This window comes from Rissa tridactyla, chromosome 13, assembly GCF_028500815.1.
Source record: "Rissa tridactyla isolate bRisTri1 chromosome 13, bRisTri1.patW.cur.20221130, whole genome shotgun sequence".
Classification (NCBI taxonomy): Eukaryota; Metazoa; Chordata; class Aves; order Charadriiformes; family Laridae; genus Rissa; species Rissa tridactyla.
The window spans coordinates 16,624,707-16,642,336 of record NC_071478.1 but is presented as its reverse complement, the minus strand read 5'-3'; the positions used below and the strand labels follow the sequence as shown (position 1 = coordinate 16,642,336).

General features: G+C 54.7%; 1 protein-coding gene across 1 annotated transcript in view; it reads left to right on the top strand.

The window, feature by feature from the left end:
- Positions 1-17,630, top strand: part of AIFM3 (apoptosis inducing factor mitochondria associated 3) — a 50,335-nt gene that overhangs the window by 24,369 nt on the left and 8,336 nt on the right. The window contains exons 4-16 of the mRNA XM_054219674.1: positions 472-581; positions 2,599-2,708; positions 4,074-4,118; positions 5,391-5,487; positions 7,631-7,743; positions 10,216-10,302; positions 10,857-10,948; positions 13,360-13,490; positions 14,551-14,666; positions 15,015-15,086; positions 15,401-15,464; positions 16,384-16,460; positions 17,208-17,325. Coding sequence (XP_054075649.1) covers positions 472-581; positions 2,599-2,708; positions 4,074-4,118; positions 5,391-5,487; positions 7,631-7,743; positions 10,216-10,302; positions 10,857-10,948; positions 13,360-13,490; positions 14,551-14,666; positions 15,015-15,086; positions 15,401-15,464; positions 16,384-16,460; positions 17,208-17,325 — 1,232 coding nt within the window. The remainder of the gene's footprint in view (positions 1-471; positions 582-2,598; positions 2,709-4,073; positions 4,119-5,390; positions 5,488-7,630; positions 7,744-10,215; positions 10,303-10,856; positions 10,949-13,359; positions 13,491-14,550; positions 14,667-15,014; positions 15,087-15,400; positions 15,465-16,383; positions 16,461-17,207; positions 17,326-17,630) is intronic.

Genomic DNA, 17,630 nt, shown 5'->3' with positions numbered 1-17,630 from the left:
AGAAATGTTGTGTTCGCTTCGAGTGAGGGAACACAAGCCTGGCAGGGACCTGCTGAGCTGCTGGGGCCAGGAAGGGAGGTGGTGTCACAGTAGAACCAGTTTGGTTTCTTGCTGCCACTGCAAGCTGAAAAGCTTTATTCTGATCCCCTGGACTTGAGTGAAGACCACCATCCGCTTCCCAAGCAGCTGGGGAGGTGCTTTGGGTCACCTCTTGGCACAGTGATGGATGAAGAAGCTGCCACTTGATGGCCCAGCTTGGATGTGCCCCAGGCTGGGAGCAGCAGAGCCGCCTCCAAAGCCATCTTGGTGACAGGAGTGACCCACTTCTGTAAGTCACCTGGAGCTGGTGGTGAGCGAGTAGAAGGAGGCGAGAAGCCTTGGGGGGACCAGGGCTGGGGTACGGGGTGAAGGGGTGGTGTGCCCTGCCAGGCGGACGCTCTGCCATGTGTTTTCCGTGCTCCTCCTCCCCAGGATGCGGGAAGTGGACCTGGGCTGCGGGAAGGCTCTGCTCATCAAGGAGAGCGGCGAGTTCCACGCCGTGGGACACAAGTGTCCCCATTATGGGGCTCCACTGGTGAAAGGTCAGTCTGCATCACATCCTAGGAGACTAACCAAGGGCATCAAAGTGTTGGCAAAAGATGGCCCAGTGTTCACCTGGCTGTGCTGCCGGGCACGGGGCAGTGCCGTGCCGCACACTCAGCACCATCTTGGCGTCTTCTCGCTGGGGGAAGGCATGGGCAGAAAGCTGGGGGTGCACAAACCTCCTGGGAGCACTTCGCCACAGCTCTGGTTTGCTGGTGACCCCACCTTGCCCCTGCTGGTCACAGGGCTGGGGCTGCTTTGGGTGACTCTGAAGAACAAAACAGCACGGGCACCGGTAATTCGCCTTCTGCTTCATTCCTCAGCTGGAGCTGAACCTCTCTTTGATGGTAAGAAACAGCTGCAGCTCACTGTCCCCACGCAAAGCCCGGTTTCATACTGTTCTGTTTACGGGTTCCCAGCCACTGAGGAGTTAAAGTGTCTTAAAGGGAAAAATAAAATCACCCTATGATTTTTCGGGCCACTCAGTCTTAAAAAAACCCACAAAACCAGAGCTCCCTGTAAATCAAAATCCTGTTTGCGAGGGCAGGCAGAAGCTCTTTGGGCTGATGGGGACCTTTCAGTAGCAAAAAAAAATTAAGTTGCTGGTGTTATTGATTGAAGTGGGATGAGGTACAGTGGTTTCCCATCTTGGCACTGAAAAAAGATGTGTCCTGGCATTTTCTCAGCGCGGGCTTCAGACGGGTCCCTACCCGGAGCCTGAGTAATGGCAGCGGGCAGCATTGGCCTGGCTGCGTGCTGGAGAAGTGTCACCCAAACTGGGGGCAGGGGGGCACTTTGCCGGAGGTGGAATCCTGGGGAAGACACAGAGCATCCTGCTGAGTGCCCTCTGGGTTCTGCTGGGCGCGGGCAGCCTTGCTCTCAGCCCCTCGCCTGGGGCTGGCAGCCCACTGAGCGGGGCAGAAGAGCCCCGCGCTGCTCCGGTGGCCGACGGAGGTGGGACCCCACCTGCCTTTCAGAGACCTGCGGGCGCATCCCATGGAGCGGCCGCTCGCACAGGGGACTCGCTGGGAATAGAGGATTTGCTGCAGGAGTAAGTGCGGGGGCTGCCCCTGCATCCCCGGGCGTGGTGGGTGCCGAGATGTGCCACTGCTGTGCCTCGGCAAGCGACGGCGCAAGCTCAGCGCCAGTCCGGCATGGCCAAACGGCAGGCATTCGCACTGCCCTGGCGTTGTGAGCCGGCTCTTCCAAGCAGGAAAAACCAAAGTCCAAGGTAGCAGCCTCTGAGCAAACGCTTGGGAGGGATGAACTTGTGGCTTTAGGCCTGCCCCGTGCTTTCCTGGCGGTGTGCAGGCTCCTTGCTGCGTCAGGATCCGCTCTGGAACACGCCTGCTCTAAATCAGTGACGCTCTGCTGGAGGCACTGCTTGCGCCGGGGGCTACGGGGGCACGCGGAGGTGACAGCGAGATGCCGGGGACTGCAGCCCCAGGCCCTGCTGGGGCATGAGATTATGTCCCCGGCAGAGCAGACAGCTTTGGAGCTGTGCTCAGAGGCGCTGGAAGGGCACTGTTGGCGATGGCATTTTAGATGGGATCCCTCGCAGCGGATCCCAGTTGGGAACTGTGTTCACCCTCTGTCCCAGATGGATGGTCCGGTCCCACGCGCAAGTTAAGAGAACTCCGCATCAAGTAGCCAAGATGCTATTGACCATCCGGGTCCACAACAGCTGCCACATGTTCTGTAGGAGAGGTGACACCTCTGGGTAAAGAAGGAGCGTCACGGCTCACAGAGTCTGAACATTGAAGCTGCTCTGCGTGGAGCAGCACAGGTCCCGGGCAACAATCTTCAGCCTTCAGGAGGTCATCTTTGCTCAGCAGCGGCATTCACATTGTGAAGAAGCCGAGGAGTCCACCATCACCGGGACAGCAGGAGGGAGACCTGGCCTCTGCCATCCCTGCCCTGGCCAGGTCACGGCAGCTGGGTCTGGGCGGGCTGCAGGCAGGGACGGGAGGGAGCTGCAGGGCAGCACCAACTCTGTTCTGCCATGTTTTCCTGCAGGGGTTTTGTCCAAAGGAAGAGTCCGCTGTCCCTGGCACGGAGCTTGCTTCAACATCAGCACGGGAGACATAGAGGACTTTCCTGGTTTGGACAGTTTACCCCGGTTCCAGGTGAGACCTTCGTTCTTGCAGCAGCAGAGGAAATCGCAGAATCACCGCATGGTTTGGGTTGGAAGGCGCCCTTGAAGAGCACCTAGTCCAAACCCTCCTGCAGTAAGCAGGGACATCTTTCTCCAGATCACATTGCTCAAAGCCCCGTCCAACCTGACCTTGAATGTTTCCAGGGATGGAGCATCCACAGCTTCTCTAGGCATCCTGGGCCAGTGTCTCGCCACCCTCAGAGTGAAAAATTTCTTCCTTATGCCCAGTCTAAATTTACCCTCTTTTGGTTTAAAACAATTACCCCTTGTCCTATCACAACAGGCCTTGCTAAAAGGGCTGTCTCCATCTTTCCTGTAGGCCCCCTTTAGAGACTGGAAGGGGCTGGAAGGTCTCCCCGGAGCCTTCTCTTCTCCAGGCTGAACCCCCCCAGCTCTCTCAGCCTGTCCTCACAGCAGAGGGGCTCCAGCCCTCTGATCTTTTTTGTGGCCTCCTCTGGACTCGCTCCAACAGATCCACGTCCTGCCGCTGCTGGGAGCCCCAGAGCTGGACTTCAGGTTGGGGTCTCACCAGAGCAGAGTAGAGGGGCAGAATCCTCTCCCTTGGCCGGCTGGGGATGCCGCCCAGGGTGCGGGTGGCTTTCTGGGCTGTGAGTACACATCGCCGGTGCGTGTCATCCACCAGGACCCCCAAGCCTTTCTCCTCAGTGCTGCTCTCAATCCATCCATCCCCAGCCTGTATTGATACCAGGGGTTGCCCCAGCCCAGGTGCAGGACCCTGCGCTTGGCCGGGTTGAACTTCATGAGATTCACATGCTCCCAGTTCTTGAGCTTGTCCGGGCCCCTCTGGATGGCATCCCTTCCCTCTAGAGTATCAACTGCACCACTCGGCTTGGTGTCATCTGCAAAATAACTATTTGCATTGGGATAAGCATGGTCTTTGAAGGCATGGAGCAAACATTTTCCAAGCGCATGCTGGGATGGCCAGTGGAGAGCAGCACCTCACCCAGCTCTCCTTCCTCCCTGCAGCTCCCCTTGCATCCATCCACAGGCATCGGACACCTCTTGGGGACCTGGGGGTGGAGGTGCACAGTCGGGAGGTCCCTTGAGCAGGAGTGGGGTGGGACTGAGAAACCAGCTGTAAGCCTGAGACAGAGACCAGATTTTACACTGACCGTCGGCACATAGTTGGTAAGAGACAGGAGACATCCCACAGCCTTGAGCTGGGATGAACCCTGCCATGGCCCGAGCCACTCCCTCAGGAGACATGGTGACATCGCTGCTCTGTTCGTTAGTTGTTGCACAGAGGGAGTAATCGCCCTCTTCATGCCGGAGGCACTCGCTGTCCTGCAAACCGCTGCTGTTTTGTCACCCTCAGGTGAAGATTGAGAAGGAGAAGGTGTACATCCGAGCAAGCAAGCAGGTGAGGGGCCACTGGCATCCCAAAATCAAGGCCCATGCTTTTGCTTTTCACTCTGTGTGTGTGGGGCTGGGGGGGAAATGCTTTTCTTTGGGCTTTACGGCAGGGGAAGCAGTGCCTGAACAGAAGGATGCGTGAGTGTCCAACAGGGGTAAACCAAAGAAAGGTCCACCTGGCCCGGTCCTGTCTCAAGCAATGGCCTGAAGTTCATATGGAGGCAGGAGTGGAGCAAGGCAGAGGTGTTGTGTCCCCCTCCTGTCCTGCCGGTGCTCCCCCAGCCTCCCTGCAGCTGCCAGACACCTGGATTCAGGAGGTCTTACTAGGTGTTTGTCCTGAACTTGTCCTATGTTTCCTTAAGCTCATAGAAACTTTTAATTTAGTTGGCCCATGGAAACAGGCCTCTTCCGCTAGCTTTTTGGCCTTGTCTGCTGGGTCTGAATGTGGCACGGCGGTGACAGAAGTCATCTGCGCTCCCTCTTGAGCCCAGACATCAGCTTCTTTTGCTGGAGAGGAACCTGGTGTGTGGGAAGGGAGGGCTCTTGTCCCCCCAGACAGGATGCAGAATGAAGCCTGTTCAGGCCACTGCCATCTTTCTTTCCATGAAAAGCCACCTTCTGATGCACGTTTGCACATAGGCACGCGTGAATCCCGTCGCCCAAAACCAGCCGGACCCTTACAGCACTTAGGTTGGATCCAGGGAGGCCACCTGAATGGCAGCACTTCTACTCCAGCTGGTTCAGGGGGGATGTGACGAGGAAGGCTGAGCCCATACCCTCTACCAGAAACGTGTTTTGGCCTCCACTGGCTGGCAACAAGGGGTCTGTGCAGCAGGGCCACAGTGTCCTCGGGTGTGCTCTGTTAGGTTGGGCAAGTCCATCAGCTTCTTTGGATATCAGAGGTACACAAGTTCCACTCAGGTGCAGGATAAAGTTCCTGATAGAACTTCTGCATTTCCATCTCACCTGTTGGTTGCAGAATTGCACAATGACACACCTGGGCTGCTTTTTCTGGTTTTTTTTTCCCCCCAACTGTGTACCTGGATGAACTCGCAGAAGACAATGGTTTTATTTTTCTTTTGTACCTTGTAAGGGTGTAGTGCACTGAATGGTGGAAAGGTATTTGGATGAGCATGGGTTTGGAGTCCTCATTGGGTAAGAGGGTGCCGTTGCTCCCTTTCTATCCAAGCTGTTTTATGACAATAATTGTCCCCTTTCCTGCCTGGATACCCGGGTTAAAGCTGAGAAAAGACTTTTCTTCTTCTTGTTGGTGGCATAGGCTCTTCAGACACAGAGGAGGACAAAGATGATGGCAAAGTGCATCTCCTTGAGCAACTATAACCTGAGCAGTACCAACGTGTTGATCATCGGTGCAGGTATCGGGTGGCGTGTGCTGGGACCGCGTGCGTGTCCCGTCCCGGGCGGGTGTGCAGAGAGCAGGGTGTCTGTGCACCGTGCACCTTCTGCCACCCCTCCTGTGTCCCTCCCTGTGCAACGGGTCAGACCAGAGGGTCTTCCTGAGCCTCTTTGTCCTACACACTAATGGTCCAAAGATGCCCTGTGCCTCTGGTCTGTGGAGCTTTGTAGTTCCCTGTCACAGTCCTTTGTAGTGGGTGTCCTGAACCCTCTTCCCTCTATGCCCTCCCCGGATATACCAGCAACCCCTGATTTCCACAACTGATAAGTGTGAAGTCCTCTTGGGTGTTCCTGTGAAATGGATACAGGTTTTCCTCTTGGAGCCTGCACGTCTCTGTCTCATCCCATTGCGGCTGCCTGCAGCTCCAAAGCTCTCACCTCAAGGATCTTCTCTGAAGACAAATTCCTCTGTCTTCCCAGAAAATATCAAATCCCTGCACGAAACAGCAAAACTGCCAAGCTATCTTTTCTTATCTCTTGTCCCAGCTCCATTTCTGTAATGCGATTTTTGTAGAAAGCCTGATGGAGTGAACCCCACCTACCGAGTTTTCCTGTTTCTGGAACGGGCTGGATGCTAGGCTGGACCACGTCGTGGTGAAAGGAGGGTGGGAGGAGGGTGGGAGGAGGACACAAGCTGTCCAGTGTTGGACCTGGGGCTGGGAGGGAATGGCTGCTCCTGGCACATGGGTTGCTCCTACTTGATTACAACCCCCAGGTCACGAGATCCAAGCTGTGGAGATGGGGAGCACGCTGCAATCTCCTGCTCCTGCTGTATAAGTTGCAGCTCACGGCCTGAGCAGAGGGGAAAACCAGCCTGGCTGGCTTTTCCCTTGTTGCTGGGTAACATTGTTCCCTTCCTTGTGCCCCTGTTTTTCGTTGGCTGAAAGCCGAGGTGGGACACTGCTGCTCCCCGAGGTCAGTTGGGCTGTCCTGGTGTGCGTCAGGGCTGGACAGTCATCAAAATCCTCAGCCAGGGCACTCCACAGGCAACGTTAGCCTTTGCTGAAGGAACTTTCTTAGACTTAACCAGCTAAATTTACAGGTCTGCTAAAGACCAAGGTCTGTTTTGGTGGGTGGGAAAGGAGATTTCAAAGCTAGGGTCGTGAGGAAGAAGTGTTGGGAAGAGATTACCTATCCAGCCCTGCATCCAGGACCAAGATCCAGCCATGCCCAGCAGAGCTGAGGGCAAGCGACTGCGGCCCCTTGCTCATGTGAGGGTCATCCTGGCATCAGTGCAGCATCAGTCCTGGCTCAGCATGTTCCAGGCAGCGTCCATGGGATGTCCACCCACCTGTCTCTTCTTCCACTGTCCCCCACCTCCATCAAGAGGAGCATTTTGTTGACGGACCAAACCGTGATACTGTCCAGGTCCATCTTCTTTCATTGGTATTACAGAAACTGTGGCCCTTACAACACTCATCATTGAGTGAGGCTTCCTTGGTTGTGAAGAGACTCGGGACTTCTCACTTGAGCTCTCAAGTCTCACCAGTTTGGCCACAGAAGAAGGGACATGCCCACCAGGCTGCCTGGCTGCGGGGGGACAGCACACCCCAAGGCAGCTTTTTGTTGGATATAGCCTTTTTTTCTAGGTTTAAAAACAAGCAAACAAAAAAAAAAAACCTCAAAAAATTGCATGCAAAATCCTTTACACGCCGCCAACACTTCGGCCGCGAAGGAGGGAGGACTCCCTGCCCTCCGTGTGTGGCTGTAGATTCACCAGGAGCTGAGTGCCCAGGCCCTTCCCTGACAAGGGGAGGACAAGGGTCTGAGCGGCCACCCGTGCCCCTGAGCTTGTGAGAGGTGTGGGGGCACTGGCAGCACTCCTTTGGCGTGCTCTTTGTGGGTTTGTGCGAGTTTAGGGACGGACAAGTCCTGTGGACGATTAAGGTCACGCTCCACAGACGGAGGGTCCCTCCCGCCTGATGCATCCACCCGGACTGGCTTCGCCTGGAAGCTGTTTGACTTGGGAAGGGCCACGAAGTCAGACCAGGGCTAGTGGAGATGGCGATTTTGGAGTCATCCCCAGTGGGGTTTAGGAGCAAAGGGTTCAGACCTTCAAATGCCCCATACGCACGGCTGCCACCGGTCTTCCTTCTCCCTCAGGGGCTGCTGGACTGGTCTGTGCGGAGACCTTGCGCCAGGAGGGTTTCTCAGACAGGATTGTGATGTGCACGATGGACAGACACTTGCCCTACGACAGACCCAAGCTCAGTAAGGTTTGTATCCCTCTGGGTATGTCGCATCCCCCCCCAGTCTGAAAATTTGCCCTAGGATCTTTCCCCGCCGTTCTTCATTGCATTCTTATTCGTCCTGTCTCTCTCCCTTTGAATTTTCTTTTCTGTCATCGACTGAAATAGGAAACGTGAAAGAGGAGTTGTTCCGACTCTGCACTAAGAGTACTCCAGCACGGAAACAAGGGCGTTCAGCAATAGCTGTCTTGCCCAGCTTGTACCTGGATGGATCTTCTTATTATGCATCCGGATCAAAATCTTTAGGGCAATGAAATGGGGCACGTGAAAAAATCGTGCTGTCTGCCAGGTTTTTTGTCGGCGCGTGGTTCTTACCGCCCAGCGATGCTCCGTGCCGTAATTATTGTGATCATCGGTCATCATCACAACTTGGTAACTTGATCGCAGTGCAAAGATCACTTTTTCTGGCACACCTCCCGTTTTGCATTCCCATTTGTAGACACGGGATGATCTTCTAATCACGTTTTTTATTACTGATTCCTGAGCCTTACTTGATATCAGGTGGCATTTGATCTTGAAGCTTGGAGATAACACAGGAACAGGCGCTGTGCGTATTCTCCTTTATGTCAGGGATGCTTCTCTGTGGGGGCTGGTACTCTACAATCACAGCATCTAACTCTGCTCCCAGCCCCAAGGCAAAGTGATTTCCAAAGGAAGACAAATAGGCGCGTGGCTTTTTTGATAGCGTTCAAGCCATTTCTGTGCTTGGACAAGACCTACTTGGGGTGAGGAGCAGCCGGCTGAACCCTGCATCGAAGAGTCGCTGAGGTTGTGCTGGGGAGCTCGGGGAAGCTCGCGGTCCCTGTCCCAGCCAGGCAGCTCTCCGAAACACTTATCCCCGCCGTGTGAGTCTTGGACTGCTTTTCCCACTCTCTCTTAAATAGTAATAACATCTCACATGCCAGAGATGTTATGCGTGGTTTGTTAAACTTCCCACCTCTGGCTGCAGTTGCTTTTGGAAGGTGCACAAAGCCCCTGGAAGAGAAGGCAGAATTTTTGGGAACAGGCTAGAAAAAAATGGGGATTTTTCTTAATCCTGTTGTGAGTGGGACTGACCCCGGAAAGAGTCATTAGAGGAGGAGCACGTAAAGCTGTAAGGAGCCGACTTCTTGCCTCCTGAAACTGCAGCCTCGCCCTTCCCCTGCCTTGCTGAACGCGTTATCGGTCTGCCCTGGGGTCCCTCCAGCCTGTTCTTCTTCGTCCCCTTTGGACCACGACCTGCTCCCTGGTGTGCTGCAACGTCCCCGTTACCGTCTCCGGAGCACTGAGCAGCAGCAAAACCCGTGGTGGTTGTGCGCTACCCTCCCGCACACCGGTGTGGGGGCCACCACTCCCGAGCCATGGGGTCAGACGTTCCTCTCTGTAAACGTTGGGTGTTTAAAGAATTTGCGGTAAAACCTGTGTCACCCTGCACCTGCCTCAAGTCATAAGATCCGGGTCTCTTCTGAGCACAGCGGTACGGGAGTGTCCTGCAGGGCTCATCCCAGCCCCCAGCTGAGCCACCTCCTGGGAGAAAGACCTTTCAGAGCCATCCCTGGGGGCAGATGGTGAAGCCCTTGATTCCTGCATCCCCTGTCCCTCCTGGGTGGAGCCCAAACGTCATGCCTGTGTGGCACGGGTAGATGGTGCTGCTGCTTGGCTCCGTGTGATGTTGCAGGGCTTGACCGTGGCACCTACATGGCCATGCCTGTCCCCACGGTGCTGCAGGCAGGGAGGTGCACACTGGAGCGTGGAGCAGCCTGCGCACAGGTCACCTGGGGCTCAGCTTGTCCTCAGCCTATGTCTGAGCTTGCGTCCACGGAGTTGGGAGGACGGATGAACGCGAGCTCAAATGTGAGCTCAACCCCGCATGTAAAGATGATGTAGGACTCGCCCAAGTGACCAGGGAAGGCTGGGAAGAGCAGGAACCTTTATCTTGCAGCTAAAGGTGAGCAGATGTGGGCCACATGCCCTTGCTTCAGCTTTTGAGGCAACTCGCGCTGCATAACTTGGGTACTTTTGAAAGTGTTGCCCTTGCGGCGTTAGCGCTGATTGTTCTTATCGCTCTTTTAGCTTCCGTTTCCCCTGGCAACCGGTCGTTTCCCAAATAACAGGGCTTTTCTTTTCCTCCTGTGAACTCGTGTGTGTGCTGAGGAGCTGCAGTTAGAGCTGCGTTGCAGACCCTCAGAAGCACTTGCTCTGGTCCTGTCTTTGCCGGCCAGTGCCACCCCTGCGCCGAGCAGGCGGAGAAGGAACCAGAGCCCAGTCCAGCATCGTGTGATGACTTTTACTTGACCAGGCTTTGATTCCAGCCCTGGTAGAGCAACTCTTTTAACCCATGCCATAAGGACTGACTTCAGACTACCGCTGACTTGGTCTGGTAACAGGCATTTCTCCACTCGCCTGTTCAACCCACAGCGGTTGACAGAAAAATGCCTTTTTTTTTTGTTTGTTTTGCAGTCGATGGATTCCCACCCAGAGCAGATTGCCCTGCGCCCCAAGGAGTTCTTCCGCACCTACGACATTGAAGTCCTGACCGAAATGCACGTAAGGAGGGTCCTGTGTGTACCTGCAGGCTGTCTCCTGCAAGTGCTGGTACCCAAAGTCCGTGATTAGGCAACGCGGTGGCTGTCTCTGCTCTTGGCTCACTGGATGCCATTGCAGAAGCGTTGGGTCTCCCCCAGCTCCCCCCCGTTTTAGGCCCCGGAGCACGGGTTGCCTGTGGTTGTTCAAAACCGCAGTTCATGCGTTCCTCCTGTGGCAGGAAGGACACCCCGTGCAAACTCCATGGTGACCATCATTTCTTACATCTGCCATTTGTGAGCATCCTCACCTGGTGACCCAGCTGGCCTCTGATTAGGACAATCAGCCTGCAAGCAGTGCGGGCAGTGATGGTTTAAACATTTCTCCCCAATATTTTATTTATACTGGGAGATCTTCAAGGATTTGTGAATGGGCAACTAGGAATAGTCAAGGTCTGGGTTGGCTAAGCTGTGGACAAGAACACAGGGGACCGAAACCTAACAGACACGTTGGTTGGGCTGGGAGCCCAGTGAAAGTCTGGGATTTCGTCTCTTAACATTATTTAGGAATGATTTCAGGTTGCCGCTGTGGATATCAAGAACAAGACAGCCGTGTTCAAGGATGGATTTAAGATGGAATACAACAAGCTGCTGATAGCGACTGGAAACACGTAAGCTGCGAACAAACATTTTAAAGCTCAGGAGAAACTGTTGTACCTGAGAATGAGCTTGTGCCTGGGGATAAGAGGTCAGCTGTGGTGGCTGGATTCGGACACTGAATTTGTTTGCAGAAAAGGCGAGAAACACCTATTGGGCATGTCTGTATATATCTATATCATATATATCTACATTTCTATCGCTGTCAAGCTGTGCTGGGTATGACGGCTCGGCCATAGCTGAAAAGCCTCTGTGTCACCCAAGAGTCACCCAAAAAGCCGGTGACCAGCAGACGTGGCGGGGCGGCTGCAGGATTTGCTAATGGGGGCGTTTGACGGCCAGCGTCAAGGTCAAAAGGGTGTTAACACAAAGTACCCCCCTGAAGCAGTCAGGGTGCCTGGGTCGGCTGATGTTAAAGAAACTGATAGAAAACTGGGGTTTGAAAAGGTGGAGGAATTTGTCAGCCGCATGCCGTGCTGTTCCTTGGGGGCCGGCTTGAGAACGTATGGGAGAGACTCAGGCAATTCCCACTGAATTCATCATCTTAGAATATTGAAATTAATGCCCGTGACCTTGAACATATTTTCTTTAATAAAAGCCTCTAAAATGGAAGTATCCTGATATTATTTTTTTTGGTGGTCATTTTTGCCACGTTGCTCTTCTTTTCACCCCTCAGTAACCCTCGACCCTGACAATCAGGTAATTCATCCATCTCAATTTCCGTCTTTCATTTCCTGCCAACCTTTAGGATCTTTCTCGACAAGGAAAGCTTAATGCTTCTCTTTCGCAGCCGTAGCGAGGCGTCGCTTCTGCCTAACAGAGCCCTTTGTGAGCCTTGCCCCTAGGAGGGGAGTTTTCCGGACTGAAACCCTGTGGGGCTGCAGGGAAAGGCAGGAGCCGTGTCCCTGTCCTGCTCTGCACGGGTGCGGACGGGGCGCAGAGCATCGCCCGAGACCGGCCCCATCCCTAGCGCCCTGGAATTAGCGGGTCGGTTTGTTTTCAATAGGGGAGTTGTCAAAAATGGCACTTTAGGGTGAAAATGAGGCATCCCGGCTCCCTCTCCTCGTGCTCCTAAGGCACAAAACGAAGGAGGAGAAATGCAGCCCCTGGAAAATTTATTGCCCAGGGAAGGGATGCTGCGGAACAGCCGGAGCACGGAGTCCCGCTGCAGCCCTGTGTGCCACCGGTGACAGCGACAGCCCCACCGAGTGTTCGTGCAGTGCCCCAGCCAAAACCCCGGCTGCACCGGCCACCTAATTAGGCTCAAAAGAGGATTAAGCCTTTGGCAATAATTTCGAAATCCTTATGCACGAGCTCCAGGTACAACGGGTAAATGTTTTTGAGGGACCTAAATTATTTACGGTCGCCTGTCCCATTTCCAGAGGAGAGTCGGGTAGGCAGGGGCCAGACATTTAAAAATAGACGGGGTCTAGTAAGTGCATGGGGAGGACACGACTGAACTGCTACAGCGTCAGCAGCGTGCCCAGAGGAACGGGTAGTGGAACTTGCCTCTGCAGAGGCTTATGAAACTTTCAATACCTGTCTCCAAAGCATCTGCTGGAGGACAGAGTGAGTTTTCCGTGTCCCATTAAGCTTCTGAAAATTTTAACAGCGTGACAGGAGTTGAGCTCAAGCTTGCAGAGCAGTACCCATCCTGTGCCGTGCTGCATCGCCCCGGGAGGGAGGTCACCCCAGCCCTGCGGGTACCGCTGGGGCACGGATGGGGTCGGCTGCGGCCACCGAGCAGCACCGGCTGCACCGGCCTTCGCGGTCGTGCTCTGGCCGTTGTCCACCGGCATTTGGATTTTTCTGTGTTATGTCTCCATCCCGGAGAAATGTGAAAAAAGGCAAGACTGAGATGCTGCTGGAGCCCTGGAAAGGGGGTTTGCAGTCCCGGTTGCCATCGTGGGGTCAAGATGAACGCGTCCAGAGGAGAGCTACCAGGCTGGTGAGGGGTCTGGAGACCAGGGCATATGAGGAGAGGCTGAGGGAGCTGGGCATGTTTAGCTTGGAGAAGAGGAGGCTGAGGGGAGACCTCATTGCCCTCTACAACTCCCTGAAAGGAGGGTGGAGAGAGGTGGGTGGTGGCCTCTTCTCCCAGGTGAATAATGACAGGACCAGAGGAAATGGTCTGAAGCTGCGGCAGGGGAGGTTTAGAGTAGATATTAGGAAGAATTCCTTTACTGCAAGAGTGGTCAGGCACTGGAACAGCCTGCCCAGGGAGGGGGTTGAGTCGCCATCCCTAGAGGTGTTTAAGAAACATTTAGATTTGGTACTTCAGGGCATGCTCTAGTGGCAGAGGTTGTGGGGGGTTTTTTGTGTGTGTGTATGGTTGGACTCGATGATCTCAAAGGTGCTTTCCAACCATGAAGATTCTATGATTCTAAGAAAAGCACCTGTATCACCCTCAATGTCTGTTTTTCAGGCCCAAAGCTCTCAGCTGCAAAGGCAAGGAGGTGGAAAACGTTTTCAACATCCGCACACCCGAAGATGCCAACCGTGTCGTGAAGCTGGCCACGAGCAAGAATGTGGTTATCGTGGGAGCATCCTTCTTGGGTGAGCGCTTGCTCTGCGGCTGTCCACGGCTTCCTGCAGATGGTCCCAGTCCCTCGCCCGGTTTGTCACTTGTCACACAGGGTAAACCCCTCTTTCCCCCAGACCAGACCTTGTGGTGGTCCAACCTCCAGCTTCAGGTGGGTGGTAGGAACATCTCCTTGGTGAAGAAATTGATATTACTGACGAGCTGGGCCATTCAGCTTGCATGGACAGGGATATTGCTGCCCCAATCTGAAAAGCATATGGCAAGTCCAGTACTGGGGCTCGGGTGGTTTCAAACCCGGCACGTCTAGATTTGGCTTCAGTTGGGAGGGTCTTGTTCATAGGTGAAAGCCTGTGGGTTTATTTCTCTTTTCCTTTTTTAGCAGGGTGGCGAATGTTTGAAATACACAGGAAGAATCTTATAGTTGCTTTGTTTTTGCTTGATGTGGTTCTAACAAAATCATGGTGGGTCCTGCAAGCCTTAAGCACAAATGGTTATTAGTCAGGGAATTTATTATAAAATGTTTTTTAATTGTTTCTCTTATTTTTAAAAAAGGACTCCTGTTTTAATGGTTTAATCAATCCTATCTACAGAAAAGCACGTGGTGTGGGGGGCCAATTGCAAACTGCAGGTCATCGAAAAGATCTGTTCCCAAAAAAAACCCCATAGATAGAAAATGTCTTGGTGAAGGTTCCCACGCAATTGCCAGCACCAAAATCATCCCGTTGTGATCAGAGAAAGCGGCTGGTCTCAAGGGCTTTTTTCAGCCCGCTGAAGGTTTCCCTGATCTGATGTCCATCGCTTCAAGTGCTATGGCTTCCCGGGGCACTTTGGGCCTTCATCATGGCCGGTTCCTCCCTTTGGTCTTTGAAAACCGCATCTAAGAACAATTGGCATAAATCAGAAATCTCACCTGAAATGGTGTGGCCTCTTGTGGCCGCCAGCTCTGGTGGTACCCCAGATCTGCCAGCGGAGCAGCTCCGACCTCCCCATCCAGGAGTGGGGAAGGCTGCTCCTCTGCTGCGGCCAGCACCGAGGGGGTTCCCGCGGCTGCTCAGACCTGCTTCTGTTCCCCAGGGATGGAGGTGGCCGCCTACCTCGCGGAGAGGGCCCACTCGGTGTCCCTGGTGGAGCTGGAGGAAGTCCCCTTCAAGAAGTTCTTTGGGGAGAGGGTTGGCCGCGCTGTCATGAAGGTGACCTCGCTTTCCCATCCTGGAAGTGGTTTTGGTGACAAAGAGGGTTCTGCTTGTTTCACTTACTGCACTAATTAATTTGTTATTTGACATTTATTGATTAATCTGTGGTGGTAGCAGTCACTAGAAAGAACGAACGGGCTGCGCCTTCCCTCTCATGGTCCAGGTGCTGTAGAGCACCTTCTTCCGGACACATGTTGGGGATGGAGGTGGTGCCGACCCCCTTCGAAATGTGGGTGGAGATGAGCGGGAGGGTGGGCAGGGCAGGGCAGGGGGCACAGGGACACTGGGAGCAGGGGTGGTTCGGGGTCCTGATGTCCCCTGCTCTGCCCCATGTCCCCCTTCCAGATGTTCGAGAGCAACAGGGTGAAGTTCTACATGCAGACAGAGGTGTCGGAGCTGCGGGAGCAGGAGGGCAAGGTACGGGGCGGGCAGGGGCTCCCCGGGGGCAGCGCCGCAGCGTTCCCATTCCCTTCACTGCTGGGGTTTTGCCCTCTACTCTTTTCTAGCCCCTGAAATTCATATTCCTGCATTTAGCCCCCAGGAGCGAACGTGCTCCAGCCGTGGGGTGGTTTCATTGCTCCCACCCTCTTCCTGCTGCCATTATAGGGAATTCCAGTCAACTCGCGTGCCAGAAATGAAGCCAGCTGCCAGCTTGGCTTACTGCTGCTGTGGGTTTTTTTGTCTCTTTTTGTCCCTAAAATAACTGCGGTGCCCCGCTGGGTCTCGTGCAGCTGAAGGAGGTCGTGCTGAAGAGCGGGAAGGTCCTGCGCGCCGACGTGTGCGTGGTTGGTGTCGGTAAGGGCTGTCGCCGCGGGCGCGGAGCCCGGCGGGCTGGCGGGGGCTTTGCTCGGCAGAGGAGGAGCTGGAAGGGGACGTGGCAGCGACGGGTCCCCGGGGTGCTGGGGGTGCTGGGGGTGGTGTGCCAGCCCCGCTGGGCTGCCACGCAGCCGCCTGCGCAGCAAAGCTGAAAAAGGCCTTTCTAGAGCCTCCGCCTCAGAACGCTACTGAAAACGTATTTAGAAAATAGTAATGGTTTCTTTTTTTTCTAGAAAAAAACCCCACCATTCAAACCAATTTCATCCTCTGAAGTTGTTTTTTTAAAGCCTCCTCAAATGGATTTTTTTTTTTTTTTTTTATTGCTGCCAGGCCATAGAAGAGGGTGCATCCTTTACACTTCGGTGGGGGGTCAGGGGGGGGAAATCCCTTTCTCACTCTGCAACTTTTCAAAATGTTGTGGACTGGAAGAATCACAGAATTAGTTTAATTCTGCTTTCGTCGTTTTATTGAGTACTCCAAGTTGTGATAGCTAGAGGAGAAAAAAATACCAAAAAAGGAAAACGAAACTTGAAGGAAAGGTAGAGATTGCGGGGAGGCAGTCTGGAAACCCAAGGGCTCCCTTTTACATATATATTTTTTTTTTCAAAACGTCTATAAAAGAGAAGTGGATTGAAAATTATCTTCAAGTGTTAGAAGAAGGTGGTGGTCGGGTTACAGCGGTGCACCGATGGCTTCGGGAGCGGCAGGGACCCCGGGCGGGGGGGTGCGGAGGGTGATGCAGTGGGGGCTCTGTAGGGCGCCTGCTCCCCGCTCCCGGAGCAGCCCCGCTGCCTTTCCCAGGGGGCAGACGGGTGTCCGGGCTGGGGGGAGATGTTCCCCCCTGAGGGCTGCGGGGACGCCTGGCCACCATGCCGGCAGCCCTTGCCTTCTCCCACAGGCGCAGTCCCAGCGACGGGCTTTCTCAAGCAGAGTGGCATCAACATCGACTCCAAAGGCTTCATTGCGGTCAACAAGGTGAGCCTGGGGGATGCTCCAAACCGGGGGGGAGAGGAGGAGGAGCTGAGTCTGTCGCTCGGGCGCCTCCGAGCTGAGCTTCCCCGGGGGCTCCGAGCTGCTGTCGCAGGGTGGGGGTTCCTCCGCCGGGATGCTGGGGACGTCACGCTGGAATGCCTGAGACCCCCTGCAAGGGAGGGGTTTGCAAATCCCAGCCCCGGATGCTGTGGCTCGGGGCCAGCTCCGAGCTCTCCTGGAGTGGTGGGGATATTTTGCGGGGAAAGAAATGGAGGAAGATCCACCTTTTCAAGGCTCCCGAAGGATCTCATCTTTCCTCCCCCTGAGCAGTGGCTGCGATGGGAGCGGTGTTGGTGCTGATGGGTGGTGTGTGCCGCGAACGGGGAGCGTGCCGGCACCTCTACTGCTAGGGCTCATTGCCACCCACCCCTGCGCTTACTGCTCATGTGTGCAACGAGCCGGGGTCTGTTTGCAAATGCCAGCAGACCCTAATCTTCTAAGAGCGGCTCCAGGACACCAGTCCATGTCTGATTTTACTGGGCTACCCCAGTGGCAGAGGGATGCTGTAGGTTCCTGCCTGCATGGTGCACTTTGAAAGTGAAGAACGCTAAATTGAATCCCTCCCAGGGGTCCCATGGCCGAGCAGAGGTTCTCCTCATGGCCTTGGGGACCGTGGTGGCTCTCAGGCAGGTCCCCGTTTGCCGTAAGGTCCAAACCTCACCGACGTGCACTTCTGCTTCCCCGCTGCAGATGATGCAAACCAACATCCCCGGAGTCTTCGCAGCCGGTGACGCTGTCACGTTCCCCTTGGCCTTGAGAAATAATAAGAAGGTGAACGTCCCTCACTGGCAGATGGCCCATATGCACGGTAGGTGCTTTTCAGTCCCTTCGCTTTGCGACAGCAAATTGCTTAGGGAGAAGAGCCTTTTCCAGGTGCCCGGGAAATTTCCAAGCCCTCTAGTGAGAGAATGAGACAACTGCCAACAGGGAAACCGGGCAGTTGTAGTAAACATTTTGAAGCGTGCGTATTTTATCTTGTCCCATACGCCTTCATTTGTCAGCCTTCTTGGCGTGCATTGCCTAACGATGCCTCGTTACAAATAAAGAGGTGCCCAGGGACAGGCTTTCCCATACCCTGTGTGCTCCCTGGCATCTGCAGTCGCTGGAGGAGCC